This window comes from Eptesicus fuscus, chromosome 5 (genome assembly GCF_027574615.1).
Source record: "Eptesicus fuscus isolate TK198812 chromosome 5, DD_ASM_mEF_20220401, whole genome shotgun sequence".
NCBI lineage: Eukaryota > Metazoa > Chordata > Mammalia > Chiroptera > Vespertilionidae > Eptesicus > Eptesicus fuscus.
Genome location: NC_072477.1, coordinates 2,042,126 through 2,057,372, shown reverse-complemented (window position 1 = coordinate 2,057,372; position 15,247 = coordinate 2,042,126). Strand labels below are relative to the sequence as shown.

General features: G+C 54.9%; 2 protein-coding genes across 3 annotated transcripts in view; one reads left to right on the top strand and one right to left on the bottom strand.

Annotated features, from left to right (window-relative positions):
- Positions 1 to 2,902: 2,902 nt before the first annotated feature.
- Positions 2,903 to 9,170, bottom strand: CINP (cyclin dependent kinase 2 interacting protein). 2 transcript variants are annotated; one of them, XM_028135636.2, is made up of 5 exons: positions 9,088 to 9,170; positions 8,123 to 8,291; positions 5,915 to 6,044; positions 4,257 to 4,386; positions 2,903 to 3,528 (listed from the first exon to the last, which is right to left on the bottom strand). In XM_028135636.2, the coding sequence occupies exons 1-5, from the start codon at positions 9,092 to 9,094 to the stop codon at positions 3,326 to 3,328; spliced, it is 639 nt and encodes a 212-aa protein (XP_027991437.1). In that variant the 5' UTR covers positions 9,095 to 9,170; the 3' UTR covers positions 2,903 to 3,325. The 2 variants fall into 2 exon arrangements, with proteins under 2 accessions (XP_027991437.1, XP_054571701.1); XM_054715726.1 differs by lacking the exon at positions 9,088 to 9,170 and adding an exon at positions 8,615 to 8,748.
- Positions 9,171 to 9,178: 8 nt separating this feature from the next.
- The window catches only part of TECPR2 (tectonin beta-propeller repeat containing 2), a 71,763-nt gene continuing 65,694 nt past the window's right edge, over positions 9,179 to 15,247 (top strand). Inside the window, exons 1-2 of the mRNA XM_054715725.1 lie at positions 9,179 to 9,323; positions 10,878 to 11,165. Of these exons, the coding sequence (XP_054571700.1) occupies positions 10,947 to 11,165 (219 nt within the window). The 5' untranslated portion in view covers positions 9,179 to 9,323; positions 10,878 to 10,946. The remainder of the gene's footprint in view (positions 9,324 to 10,877; positions 11,166 to 15,247) is intronic.

Genomic DNA, 15,247 nt, shown 5'->3' with positions numbered 1-15,247 from the left:
GTCATCCAGTTGTCTGTTCAATTAATCAAAGTGTAATATGCTAATGATATGTTAAGGCCACTCAATTGCTCATTATGATGTGCACTGACCACCAGGGGGCAGACAGTCAACCAGTCGCTATGATGTGCACTGACCACCAGGGGGCAGACAGTCAACCAGTCGCTATGACGTGCACTGACCACCAGGGGGCAGACAGTCGACCAGTCGCTATGACGTGCACTGACCACCAGGGGGCGGACAGTTGACCAGTCGCTATGACGCGCACTTACTAGGGGACAGATGCTCCAACTGGTAGGTTAGCTTGCTGCTGGGGTCCAGCCAATCGGGACTGAGCGAGACGGGCTGGACACACCCTGGAGCGCTTCCGCAGTCCCTCCCTGGCTGGCCAACCTCCCATGTCTCTCCCAGCCCTGACCACCAGGGGGCAGACAGTCAACCAGTCGCTATGATGTGCACTGACCACCAGGGGGCAGACAGTCAACCAGTCGCTATGACGTGCACTGACCACCAGGGGGCAGACAGTCGACCAGTCGCTATGACGTGCACTGACCACCAGGGGGCGGACAGTTGACCAGTCGCTATGACGTGCACTGGCTTGCACTCTCTTGCAATCTGGTACCCCTTGGGAGATGTTGGAAAGCTGGTTTCGGCCCGATCTCACAGGCCAGGCCGAGGGACCCCACTGGTGCATGAATTCATGCACTGGGCCTCTAGTAGTTTATAAAATGTCACGCACTGCCTGAGGGCCCGGATGAACAGTGCTGGCCCTGACCTCAGCGCTCGGTTTCCCTCGGCCGAGGCACCCGCCTCCCCTTCTCGTGTCTGAACCAGGCTGCCTTGCTGCTTCCTTGATTTGTTCATGTTGGAGGTTAGCCACAGACGAACCACTGAGACATGGGGACCTGGAGTGGGTCCCCCATCCCCCCCACCCCGCACACTGCTGCCCCTCACGCCGTGTTAGCATCTGCTTCGTGCCCTCAAATGTAAAGACCGTTCACGTGAGCCGGGCACTACTGTGACGACGTTTTCTTGTAAGAGTTTTGTTTTTCCTAGAGATTATTGCCTTGTGTGTTTTTTCCATTTGCTTAATTTTCTTTCTTTTTTGCTATTTGTTTTTTAACAAAATCATACATGCATATAAAGTGTCAATTTTCTAGGACTTAGTTTGATTTTTTTAAATGTTTTCATTGATTTCAGAGAGGAAAGGAGAAATAGAAACATCAGTGATGAAAGAGAATCCTAGATCGGCTGCCTCCTACTAGGGATGGAACCCACAACCCGGGTATGTACCCTAACAGGGAGCTGAACTAGGACCTCCTGGTTCATAGGGCGACGCTCCACCATGGGGCCACACCAGGCGGGCTAAGGCTTATTTTTTTAAAAGCAGCCCTCCTTCATTATGACACAGTCCACAGCTGAGCTCTGTGTGGTACGTTGTTACTTTCATGCTTTTGTGTAAGTTTTTGTGTTTCCAGGAGTCAGTTTTAATTAGAGTACTTGTCATGACTTCATCCCCAAGCCCACTCTCTGCTGGTCCTTTCCTATTCCTTCGCTGTCCACGGGGCAGATTCCTGGAGGCAGAGGGGAGCACTGTTCTCCCGACATCCCTGCCCCTTCCCGATAGGAGTGTCCTGCAGGTTCCTCTCCAATGTGCGGGGACTTTGGAGTCGGCAAACCGCTGCCGGAGGCCTCTTCTATGTGATCCCTCTGTTTTGTGACACATCTCCGGGTGATTGGTTCCTCACTTCGCTCCTTTGTCCTCCGCAGTATCAATCCTTCCCATTAATTCTGGGCATGTTGGGTGTCCAGGGATGAGGCATCGAGACATGAATGTCCTAGAAAGGCCTAGACGTCGTCCTGTCTCCTCTGAAGAGCATTTATTCCCTAAGTGCCCCCCACCCCCCGTTTCTGGGCCCTGCAGGTGGCCCTGGGCCAGGGACCGCAGCCTGCCCGAGGCAGCAGGACGTCATTCCTGCCAGACGCCTGGCTGCGGCTTCCTGCTTTCGTGTGGTTAGACTTTGGCGAATTCTGCACACGTAGAGGCAGGGACCCTCTCTGCATGGTTGCCTTTCATGCTCTGCTAGGCCAAGGCACAGCGCGGGCGACTCCCAGGACGGCCCGTCACGTCATCAGCCTTTCCTTTCCTTCCCTGGGAAGCACTTGTTCCTGGGGCCTCGAACTTTATTTTCACGAGGTTACAGCCCCGATCCCATCGCATGAAGCCCACAGACTTGTGTCTGGGAGCATGGCCGGAGTGACCCCTCCAATGTTCAGTTGCAAATATGACCCAGCTATAGGATTTCCGCCAGAAGAGTGACATGGCAGAAACCTCACTCAGCCGGTGGCACCTCAGGATGCAAACAGGCACATTTTTTGTAGGAAATTTTCATTTCATGATCCCATCTTTGCGCAGTTATCTCTATGGTATTTTTAAGAATATTTTTAGTTTTTTGTTAATCCTCACCCGAGGATACTTTTCTGTTGGTTTTTAGAGAGAGAGTGGAAGGGACGGGGAGAGACAGAGTAACATAGATGTGAGAGAGAGAGAGCGATTGGTTGATGCCTGCACATGCCCCGACCAGGGCCAGGGATTGAGCCTGCAACCTAGATGCATGCCCTTGACTGGAATCGAACTCATGACCCTGCAGTCTGTGGGCCAACACTCTATCCATTGAGCCAAGCCAGCCAGGGCAATATATTTTTACAGATTTCATAGAGGAAGGGAGAAGGAGAGAGAGAAACATCAATGATGAGAGAGAATAACTGATTAGCTGCCTCCTGTGCTCTCCCGCCCCCGCCCCCTCGGGATTGAGCTGGCAACCTGGGCATGTTGCCCTGACCAGGAATCGAACTTTGACCTCCTGGTTCATGGGTTGACGCTCAACCATTGAGCCACACCAGCTTGGCAAACTCTATGTTATTTTAAACATTAGCTGTAATTACAAAACTAGTCTCAAAAATTCAAACAATACAGATAAGTATAAAGTAAAAACTCTAAAACCAGGGATTTTCTACACAAATGCACCTGTGTAAGATATACCTGCTTTACAGAAACAGGGTCACGCCATCCTGCCGTTGAACTCATTTATTTCGTGCCGAGGTCCTCAGGGGTGTCAGGTTCACCGTGGGTACCGTGACGCTGTGTGGCACAGTTCGCAGCATCACAGTGCGTCTGCAGAGGCCGTGGGGAGCTGGTGAACCGGTCCAGTCTGGACGACCCTAAGGAGGTGGCCGGGGCATGACGCAGGGGCACGGCCCTGGGTCCCACATGCAAGACTGTCCACCGCGGGCGCTGCAGAGGCCAGTGGAGCAGGCGGGCCTGGAGTCACAGCGGCCGGTGCCCCGTCTCGAGCAGCATGCTCTCCAGAAGCAGCCTGCTGTCGCTCTGCACGTAGGGCTGGTGCAGCCACAGCGACAGGTAGGTGAGGGAGAGGTCGCGGTCCGAGGTGTGTGCCAGCTCCTCCACGATGGTGCGCTTCAGGAGGAGCTCCGCCCCGTACATGTCCGAGAGGCGGCGGGAAGTCTCGTCTGTAACAAATGCGAGTCTCCCTTTAATGGCAGCCACACAAGGAAGCACCTGGGCGGGAAGCTGCTGGCTAAACGCCAGGTTCAGCTACGGCGCAGAGGTCAAGGACCGGCAGGTGTCACACCTGGCTGCGGCCTCTGCAGAACGCGGTCAGCACACGAAATGAAGAGTAACTCTAACCTCTCAACACTGGGAACCTGCGAGGCTCTCAATGGTGGGTTAGCCTCCCCTGACAACACTGCAGTACACACCCATTAGCTGGTGTCACCCTCTTCTCACCTAAAAAAGTGAGATCTCAATCCAGTAGCTCAGCCCTTCTTTTGAACTAATAAAGCTAAAAATAACCTACTGCCTGGGCTCATGAAAGCAAAGGATTCCATTCCCAAGCTGCCTTCTCCCATGAGGTTCACTGAAGTTTTCTCTTTATTCAAACAAAACGAAAGGCAAAAGAACCATCTTTAAAAAAAAAGATTTCTTCCTTCTACCCCCTGGATTAAAGGGCCAGTAATGGCAACCTGCTTCACGGGTCTCTATGTTTCTGTTATTCATTGCTGATTAGGTGATTAAGCCAAAAATAAATGCTCTATTTATTTAAGATCCCCCCAGGCTCCTTCCCTCCGAATGGATCATCTGGAATTAAATGTCAGAGCCTCCCAGCGTGTCGGATGCCAGTCTAAATGGCACCAAAGGCTCTCCGAACGCACCGGCCACCGCGGCGGAGGGAACTCACAGAACTGGGCGGTGGGCCACGTGTGGAACAGGGGCGGCTGGCTGCTGTCCTGCCCGTGATGGTACTTCTCCAGCTCCCAGACTCCCTTGGTGGTTGAAGACAGCTTTTCCATTTTCACCTGTATTTTGGTCTGCAAAGATATTAATTTGGAATATGAGACTAAGATTTGAAACCTACTCCAGTCTCAGATTCAACAACTCAAGATTTCAAAGCTAAGACATGTAAGTCTGTTGAGACCAAAAGTCCAGTAATTCCACCCGTTGGCTCAGTGCACAGCAAGTCCAGGCAACAGAGGCAGATGGCTGCTATGACGTCACTCATCTGGTCACTTCAGTAACAACCCATTCGCAGCCCCATTTCACCCAGCTTTCCCAGCGGCGCTCATTCTTAGCACCAAAGACCGGCCGGAATCAACCCCCAGGCAGGCTCCTGCTTTGGTCGAAGGCGATGGGGAGCCATTAAATGAGCTCATTTCTGATGCTTTCATCAACTGCCTGCATTTACGGAACCGCTTTGAGGAAGAAGAGGGTAAAGGAGGGATACCCACTCCGTCTCAGAACACAGCACCACCCCAGGCGAGAGGGAAGGCTGAGGCACGAGGACAGGACAATTACAAAAACCTAATCCTTGAGAGGAGACAAGTAGCCCACGCGTCAAAATAGCCTGAAGTCGGTACTGCATTTCAATCTAAAGAAAAGGCCGGCCCTGGCCAGTGTGGCCCAGTGGATAGAGTGTCGGCCTGCGGACTGAAGGGTCCTGGGTTTGATTCTGGTCAAGGGCACATGCTTGGGTTGCAGGCTCATTCCCCAGTAGGGGGCGTGCAGGAGGCAGCTGATCCATGATTCTCTCTCATCATTGAAGTTTCTATCTCCCTCTCTTCCTCTCTGATATAAATAAAAATATATTTAAAAAAAAGAAAAGGCTAAAACTACTGAGATGTCCCCATCACACCAAGAAACATTTCCATCAGGAGAAGTTAAAAAATATAAAGACTTGATGTTCATGGGCGAGTGATAGTTATCCAAGTTTAAACATGTGCAAACCCCTATCCCTGTGCCCTGCAAAGAGGTGACGTGTCTTGTCCACGTTTGGTGGCCAGTATGGGGGACACTGACCTTCGGTCATCAGTCCATTAAACAACCCCTGCGAGTTGTTCATGTGCCAGACCAGGGCCCCCGCCAGCTGCCCATGGAGCCTACTTCTGTACAAGCTGCCAGCTAAGAATGGGCCTTTTAAATGGTTGAAAATAAATCAAGAGAAGAATATGTGTGAGACATGAAAATTATATAAAATTCAAATTTCCAAGTCCATACATAAGGTTTTGCTGCAGCACAGCTACAGCCATTCGCCTCTAGACAGCTGAGTGGTGACAAGAGACGCTGGGGGCCCACAAAGCTTCGGCATGTTTACCGTGGAGCCCTGTGCGGGTGACCTGGCACTGGCCAGCACACAGGACCAAGAGAACAAAGGTCTAGGACAGCATCTTGGGACGTCAGACTTAGGGACAGGCAGAGGAGGAGAGACCAACAGAGGAGGCGGAGGAGGGAAAATCCAACATGTGAGCAGGGAAGCCCGCTCCGGCGTCCTGAGAGCCAGGCAACCCCAGACACGCCTGGGGCGTCGGGCAGCGAGCGCGGTGGCTAGGCCTCGGGTCTTACCAAGCCGTCTAAGGTGGCCCGCAGCTCCTCGCACAGCGCCTCGAGTTCCGCGCTGTATTCCCGTGGCCTCTGCTCGGCATTCTCATCGCAGGCCAGGCTGCGGCTCTCTGACTCGATCTTGTCTTGACTCCTGGACCAAATGGAAGAGTGGCAACAAAACACAGTCCATAAGCTCGCCTCAGACGTTAGGTAAACTCGTGCACATTCGACATCCACGTGATGGTGTCAGATGTTCTGCAAAGGTGTTGCGGGTCCTTAAACGTGTTCATTCATTGACGTATGCAATGAACACATCCATCAGTGACTCAATTTGCACGAGAAAAAGCCAATTACACTCAGCCTGTGGCCTCCTCGGTGGAGGGTGGGGTGTGGGTAAGATGGCGAAGATGGGGGCCACTCCCCAGAGTTCACAAGCTGGGGGTGCCTTGTGTAGACTGAGGCTGTGACCCATGGGGCATGACACAGATCCAGCGGAGTCACAAGCGACACTGAAGGAGAAAATTCCACATTAAAGAGAATGGAGAATGCAGAGCACCGCTCGGGACCGGCTGAGCCGGTTCCAGGAAAGAGCAGCGGAGGCTTGAGGCGCACAACGTGGTTGAAGAAAGGGGTGCCGGCAGCCTGGCCAGCAAGGAAAGCCTAGACTCGGCCTGTAGACACAGGTGAGCTGAGGGTATACGTATATACACTGAGTGGACAGATGATGATGATCTCTGAACGCATAATAATCTGGCCACTCAGTGTATATCCTATATAATAAAAGGCTAATATGCAAATTGTCCCCTCGACCAGGAGTTCTACCAGCAGGCAGGCCAGCCAACCATCCATGTCCCCTCCCCCTGGCCAGGCTGGCCAGACCCCACCCATGCACGAATTCATGCACCGGGCCTCATACACACACACACTGAGTGGCCAGATTATTATAGGTTCAGAGATCATAATAATCTGGCCACTTGGTGTAATTAGAACTTTGAGAAGTTTAAGAAAACATGAATACAGGGTGTCCCCAAAAGTGGATACACAGTTAACAGCTGATAGCTTAATTTTGAAAATGAAATATATTTTAGTAAACACTGCCTTTATAATTCTTTAAACTGTTTGTATACATTTTTTGGTGACACCATCTATATATATAATCTAACCTGGAGACAGCAGCAGATCCCACAGGTGAAGGGCTCAGTCTCCAAGAGTGACCCTTTCAGGGGTCCAAGTTGTTACCTGTACTTCTGACTGACAGGCTATAAATCAAGGGATCCCACGACCCCGTCCTCCAGTTCAAGTAATTTGCTAGAGTGACTCATGGGAGTCAGGAAAACAGGTTACTCAGTAGATTCCAGGCTTATGACAAAGGGCTTTAAAGAACAGCCAGATGAAGAGGCGCACAGGGCGAGGTCCAGAGGGGCCCCAAACAGGAGCTCCTGTCCTGTAGGGTTTGGGGACACCCTCCCCACACATCAAGGTGTCCCTGTTTACAACTCGGAAGTTCTTATGCTCTTGGGACTTTGTGGAGGCGTCATTATGCAGGCAGGATGGATCGGACCCCTGGCCACTGGTGACGAATTCAACTTCCAGCCCCTCGCCTCCTGAAGGGGTGATGCTAATGGCCTGGTTGGTTCCCTTGGCAACCACACCCCTCCTTGGCGGCTTTCCAAGTATCACCTGTTAACATAAACTCAGGCGTGGTGGGAAGGGGCTTGTTACGAATGAGCGGACACTCCTTTCCTTCTGAAGCTATTTCAGGAACGGGACTATTTGAGGACATAAGACCAAACATTATAACAAAACATTCTCCCATTGCTCTGATCAACTAGGAAATTATAAGGATTTCCGGAGCTGTGTATCAGGACAGGGAGGAAGACCAAATAGGTGTTTCTTATAAATCACAACAGCACAAGATAAAATGCAACCTTAGGAAGATAAAGTCACTTTTACCTACCACCCCATACTCCTTCTTCCTACAGAGACCAGTGTCATGAGCTGAGCCTGTGTCCTCCCAATCTATTCTTACACTTGCACGCACAGATGTAACCACGGACAGCACGTGTCATTTTGTACATAAGTGTACATATAATTCACACTTGCACATGTTGTCTTACCACTTTTCTGCTTAATATAATTTAATGTAGCCATGTTCATAGAGACCCCACCCTGAAAACGTGTGCCCAATCAGGAAGGGTGCAGACCTCGGAGGGCACGGGCAGTACTTACAGTAAACTGATTTTCGTGTTGGCAATGTTATTTGCAGTAGCAAAGCCTGCATCATTGAGGGCTTCCCACTTCAGGATTAAATTATGCCAATCGGCTGCATTGTCCTTAATTTTTCTCGCACTAACCGATAAGACAGGTTTTCGGGACGTTGCACTTCCAAGGGTCTTTGCTGATAGGCAGTAAAAGAAACACAATTATTGTGAAATTCTTGATCACAGTTGGAGGGCAAATGTCCTCATAACTCTCAACTGTTAAGCTGTGAGGGCCTGGCACATGGCAAGTATCCGGCCTAGTGTTACCACAAGGACCTCTCCAATGTGTTCTCCCATCACCACCAAGCAATACCCTCCATCCTGACACTATGACCCGAAGAGAGCCTCAGACCCCACAGGTTAAGGGCTCAGTCCTACCAGACTGTCCCTTCCCCCCAACCTTCCACTGCATGTGCCAGGAGCAGGCCCGGGCTGTCCGTCACCGGTGCTTCCGGCCTACCTGCCATAGGCGGGGGTTCCGCAGACCCCTCCCGTGGGTTGGATTAAATTGCTAGGGGCTCTCAGAGCTCAGGAAAGCACTTTGCTGACCAGATCAGCTGACAGCTCAACTGTGAGAGCGAAATGTCTTAACAAACACTGCCTCCACACCCCTCGGGGCGTGTGCGCACCCGGGGACACCGTGGTTACAACACGAGCTCGGAATGAGCGCGAGGCCTGAGCCGGCTCTGCCCGGGGCGCTCCGGGAGCGGCCTCCGCGGACGCTAACGTAGAGGGACAACCGCAACTGGAGTGCGGGGTCTGCTGCACCCGGCAGACAGGACCCGTCCCGCGCCGGGAAACAGGCTCGGCCAAGCTGCCGGCCCCAGGCCGACGGCAGAGCCCACGCGGGACGGGGCAGGGGCAACGCACGGACCCCGATCCACCCGCGGCTCCCGCCTCCCACCCGCCCGGACAGCGGCCCGCTTCACGCACCTTCCATGCGGCCCGCTGATATCCCCGGAAGGAGACCGGGGCCCCGCCCACGCCGCCGGAAGCCACGTCACTTCCGCCCCGCCCGCCGCCGCCGCCGCTCTGGCCCCTGAGGAGCCGCTGTCCCCGGTGGGGCGGGCCCGGCGGCCCAGGGAACGGGCTCCCGGCAGCCCCCGCGGCCCGGCCTCACCCGCCTCCTCCGCCGGCCGGGCCGAGAGTCCGAGGGGCTGCGGCGGGAGGTGAGTCCGGCGACGCGGCCGGCCCCGCGCCCCTCCCCGCCTCCCCGCCTCAGCGCCTCAGGGTCCCCCGCCCGCCTCGCCCTCCCGCTCCCGGCGCGCCCGCCTGGCAGCAGCTGTCGCCCGCCCCCCCCCCGCGGGCCCCCGCCCCGGCTCCCGGCTCCGCGCACTCCGCCGCCGCGCCCCGTCCTCCGACCCCGACCCCCGCCCCGGCTCCCGGGCTCCCCGGTTCCCCTGCTCCGCGCACTCCGCCGCCGCGCCCCGTCCTCCGACCCCGACCCCCGCCCCGGCTCCCGGGCTCCCCGGTTCCGCCCACTCCGCCGCCGCGCCCCCGCCCCCGCCGCCGGCCCGGGCTCGGATGGACCCCCGCAGCCGCCGAGCCTCGGGGGCCCACAGACCTGGCACGTCCCAGGGGTGCGCACAGCGACGCCTCTGTCCCGGGCTCCGGCGGGGGCTGGATGGGCCGTGCAGGTTAGGCGGGCAGGTCCCCGCGCCGGCGGAGACGTTCATCCCCCTTGAACCGGAGGCCTCCTTCCTGCTGCGTCCGTGGAGCATTGACGGGGCTGGGCAGGCGAGGCGCTAGCCCAGTGCCCGGCGGGGCCGGTGTGCCCGTGCCCGTGCCCCAAGGACGGCTCTGCCCCTCTCCCGCCCTCGCTTTCCCCCGGGATGGCGGGCTTTGTTCTGTCGCCTGTCTCTGCTGGCGGCGGGGTGCCTCCGGCGCACTCCGCCTGGGCTGCTGAGGGACGAGCTGCACTTGGGTGGACTCCTCTGTCCCAAGGAGCCGCCTGAGGGGCCAGGGAGGCCGGGGAGGAGCGGACACTCCCGCAGAGACTAGGTGTTGAGTGGCCGGGGAACGCGCATCCCCGGTGGAAGGCGGGCCCAGGCCAGGGCCGCTGGCGAGTGTCACTGGAGAAGGTTGGAGGTCAGTCGTCAGCTGCGTAGACATAGGAAACAGCCGCTGAAACAGGCTGCGATCCAGCACCGGACGCTTCCGCGAGGGCTTGAGGTCTCCATGGGCTCACAGGGCTAAATGCCCCTGCAGCTGGTCAGGTGCCCCTGCAGCCGGTCAGGTGCGGAGCGCCCACCTGTAGCCGCCGTGTCTGTCAGAGCTGTGCCTGTGACCTGGGGAAGGCCCAGGACTTGGAGGGCAGCCCTGGGTTTGGTTCTCAGCCCTTGGTCTTGGGCAGGTCTTATGAGCCTCTGGCCTTCTGTACCTTCATCTAAAGTTGCGTTCAGCCCATGGTTGAGCGTTGACCTTTGAACCAGGGGGGTCACAGTTGGATTCCTGGTCAATGGCACATGCCTGAGCTGCGGGCTGGATCCCTCCTGTGAGGCCTGCAGGAGGCAGCTGATCGATGATTCTCTCTCATCATTGATGTTTCTCTCTCTCTCTCCCTCTCCCTTCCTCTCTGAAATCAATTTAAATGCTCCTCCCCCAAAAAAGTGGTCTGAATGACAGCTGGCTTGCTTTCTCGGTTTAGTTCGGCTCCAGCTATGATTTCTACCCGCCTGAAAGTTCCTGTTCCCGCTACGGAACATGACCTCTTTGTTCTCTAGCCCCCAGGTGCCCCAGATGCCAAGCCAGCACCTTTCCCTTCCTGACGATCAGCCGTGGGAACCGTGGCCATGGCATCCCCATCGGAGCCTGTTACGTTCAGGGAGTTCTGCCCTTTGTATTACCTCCTCAGCGCCATTCCCACCAAGATCCAGAAGGGTTTCCGCTCTGTGGCCGTCTACCTGACAGCCCTCGACACCAGCGGGGACTACATTGCCGTGGGCAGCAGCACCGGCATGCTCTACCTGTACTGCCGGCGCCTCAGCCGGATGAAGAAGTACAACTTTGAGGTGAGTCCTGCTGTCCTCCACGCGTGCCCGAGCCCTGGCTGATGTTCACCTGTTTGAGTTCCAGCGTGGGACAGTTGACTGCCGATTTACTAGAATATGGCCTTAGATTCTCACCCAGACAGTACTTTGAAATCATCTTTGATTGAGGTAGGATATAGATTAAAACATTGCCTCCAAAAAATCTAGCATCATTTTAAAAGAGAATATTTTAGTGTTTAATACTTAGCAGGAAACTTCAGAAGGATGTATTTTTTGGAAAAAATATTTTTATTGATTTCAGAGAGAAAGGGAGAGGGCAAGAGAGATAGAAACATCAATAATGAGAGAGAATCATTGATCGGCTGCTTCCTGCACAACCCCTAATAGGGATCGAGTCTGCAACCCAGGCCTGTGCCCTTGACTGGAATTGAACCCGGGACCCTTCGGTCCACAGGCCGACACTCTATCCACTGAGCCAAACCAGCTAGGGCTATACTCAATTTAAACTAACAAAAATGGTTAGCATGCATGTAGCACTTACTATATGCCAGGCATTATTTAACCTTTACATATATGTATTAACTCATCACATGCTCAGAAAAATTCTATGAGGTGGGTGTTATTTTGATCCCCATTTTAACAGGGAGACACTGAGACACAGAGGTTAAGGGACTTGACCAAGGTCAGGAGTTAGTGAATGGTGGCAATATTGTCTGAACTTGGACAGACTGGCTCTAGAGTTTATATTAATATATTTTAAAATATATTTTTATTTCAGAGAGAGGAAGGGAGAGAGAGATAGATACATTGATGTGAGAGAAACATCAATCAGCTGCCTCCTGCACACCCCCTACTGGGGATGAAGCCTGCAACCCGAGCATGTGCCCTGACCGGCAATCGAACTGGGGACCTCTTGATTCATGGGACGATGCTCATCCACTGGCTGGGCTGAAAGAGCATTTTTTCAAATGAAGTGTGTTCCTAAAGAAGAAAGCAGACCTCTTACATGATAAGTAGAGCCTGGCATGTGTTTTCAAGAATAATCCTCTTTGGAAACCTTTTCTTGCTCTACACAAGTTAGTTGGAGAGAGCAGATGGCGACACAAGAAATTCTTGCTAGTGAGTGCCAGAAGCACAGAGAAATGTTTGAGGAGCTAATAATAAGTACAGAAGTGTTATAGACTTGTTAAACGTACGGTGTGACATTCAGAGGAATAGATCAGAAAGGTAACGTGACCTGAGTTTCTGATTTTCTGTTTTGGAATTAAATGTATGATCTCCCTTGTTAGCACTCAGCAGGTAGTTGAGATTTCATGGCTTTGCCTTCAGAACTCTTTGCCCGTCCACAGCCCCTTTCTGCCCCTTGGCCACACCTGCTGTCCCGTGCACACATCATAAGCATGTGTCCAGTGCTTACTGTGTGCCAGGCTCATCCGAGGTCCTGGAGATGCAGGAGAGGTACCTGCCACACAGAGCTGGGAGGCTCATGAGAGAGTCAGAACCCAGCTGGGAGTCTAACAGGGATCAGAACTGAGCTACAAGTGAAGTGAAGGACTTTAGTTCAGAAAAGCAGGTCCTTTGTTTTCCTTTAGGTCAACGGTCGCCAACCTTTAGGACCTCACGGACAACCAGTTGGTGACCGCTGCTTTAGTACTCACAATTTGTTTTTTGTTTTATTTATTTATTTTTAATACTGTGTATCAGTGGGGTCCCTTGGCCTGGCCTGCATCCTGTCATAATCTGGGACCCCTCGGGATGTCAGAGAACCGATTTCGGTCCGATCCCAGCAGGCCAGGCCGTGCACTGGGCCTCTAGTATGCATATAAGATCTTTGGCTAAATCTCTTCCGGCCCTCGTCCCTCCCCCCTACCCCCTTCCCTCTTGAGATTCATCAATCTGTTCCATGTTTCCATGCCTGTGGTTTCTGCTCCTGCGTTGAGCATCTGCCCCCTGGTGGTCAGTGCGCGTCATAGCTACTGGTCAGCCGGTTGCTTAGGCTTTTGTATATATACTAGGGGCCCGGTGCACGAAATTCGTGCACTGGGGTTGGGGGGTCCCTCCGCCCAACCTGCCCCCTCTCACATACTCGGTGCCCTCAGGGGATGTCCTACTGATGGCTTAGGCCCGCTCCCCACGCTCCTTTGTGGGGGGCAACCGGGCTGATCAGGGGAAGGCACCAGCCCCATCACCCCGCTGCTGCAGCCACTGCCAGTCACCACAGCCACCAAGGTATTTTCATCAACACGGACTCCAGTCCCTTCACCAAGAAAAAATGACAACTTTCTTTAGGCATTTTCAAGATGTGTCTTTCATAGGATATGCATTTTTTTTTAATCCTCACCTGAGGGTATGTTCCCATTGATTTTTAGAGAGTGTGGAAGAGAGAGGGAGAGACAGAGAGAAACATCAATGTGAGAGGGACACTTTGATTGGTTGCCTCCTGTATGAGCCCTGACCATGGGCGCCAGGCTTGGGGGCATGCAGGGACCCCTGGGCCGCACGCAGCGGTGGCCGCCGGGGGTCTCCACACACCCCAGAGGCCAGCAGCCAGCCCCCCATCGTGTGCGCCAGGCTGGGGGCGTGGACCCAAACTGCCTCTTGGTGCTGGAGCATTCCCAAGTGGCTGGGGGCACTATGGTGACACGGGATGTTCCCGCCCCGCCCCCAACCCCTTGGCGTCTGCACCTATAGGCTGAAAGTGGCCAGGGGGCGTTCTGGGACCCCTGCCACTCAGGACCTAAGCAAGGGGCCTACAGGCTCGGACTGGCCTGGGTCCTGAGGATGTTTTCGGGACCCAGCCCCCTGGCGCCTGCACCCTTAGGCTCCCAGTGGCCAGGGGGCATTCTGCGACCCTGCTGCTCAGGACCTAAGCACGGGCCTGCAGGCTCTGAGCGGCCTGGGTCCGGAGGATGTTTATGGGACCCAGGCTGCGTTCTGGGGCCCCTGCCGCTCAGGACCTAAGCGAGGGCCTACAGGCTCTGAGCGGCTTAGGTCCAGAGGATATTTTCCCGGTCCCAGACCCCAGACCTCTGCAAGTGTTTGGGGGTGGGAACATTCCCGCCCCACCAAGGCTCCCAGTGGCCAGGGGGCATTCTGGGACCCTGCCACTCGGGACCTAAGAGCGGGCCTACAGGCTCTGAGCAGCTTGGGTCTGGAGGATGTTTCCCAGACCCCAGACCTCTGCAAGTGTTTGGGGGTGGGAATGTTCCCGCCCTGCCAAGGCTCCCAGTGGCCAGGGGGCATTCTGGGACCCTGCCACTCAGGACCTAAGAGCGGGCCTACAGGCTCTGAGCGGCCTGGGTCCAGAGGATGTTTACGGGACCCAGGCCGCTCAGCGCCCACATATGCAAATTAACCGCCATCTTGTTCGCTCTGATTGGCTGTGGGCATAGCGGAGGTGCGGTCAATTTGCATGTTTGTCTATTATTAGGTTAGACTAGAGGCCCAGTGCACGAAATTCATGCACGGAGGGGGGGGCGTGTCCCTCAGCCCAGCCTGCACCCTCTCCAATCTGGGACCCCTTGAGGGATGTCCAACTGCCCGTTTAGGCCCGATCCCGGATCAGGTCTAAACGGGCAGTCAGACATCCCTCTCACAATTCAGGACTTCTGGCTCCCAACTGATCACCTGCCTGCCTTCCTGATTGCCCCTAACCGCTTCTGCCTGCCAGCCTGATCATCCCCTAACCACTCCGCTGCCAGCCTGATTGATGCCTAACTGTTCCCCAGCCAGCCTGTTTACCCCCAACTTCCCTCCTCTGCTGGCCTGGTCACCCCTACCTGCCCTCCCCTGTAGGGTTGATCGCCTCCAACTGCCCTCCCTTGCAGGCCTGGTGCCTCCCAACTGCCCTCCCCTGCTGGCCATCTTGTGGTGACCATCTTGTGTGCACATGGGGGCAGGATCTTTGACCACATGGGGGCAGCTATATTGTGTGTTGCAGTGATGGTCAATCTGCATATTACTCTTTTATTAGATAGGATAAGAGGCCTGGTGCATGGGTGGGGGCTGACTGGTTTGCCCTGAAGGGTGGGGGTTCCCTTGGGGCGTGGGGCGGCCTGAGCGAGGGGCCTGTGTTGGTTTGCAGGCCGGCCACGCCCCCTGGC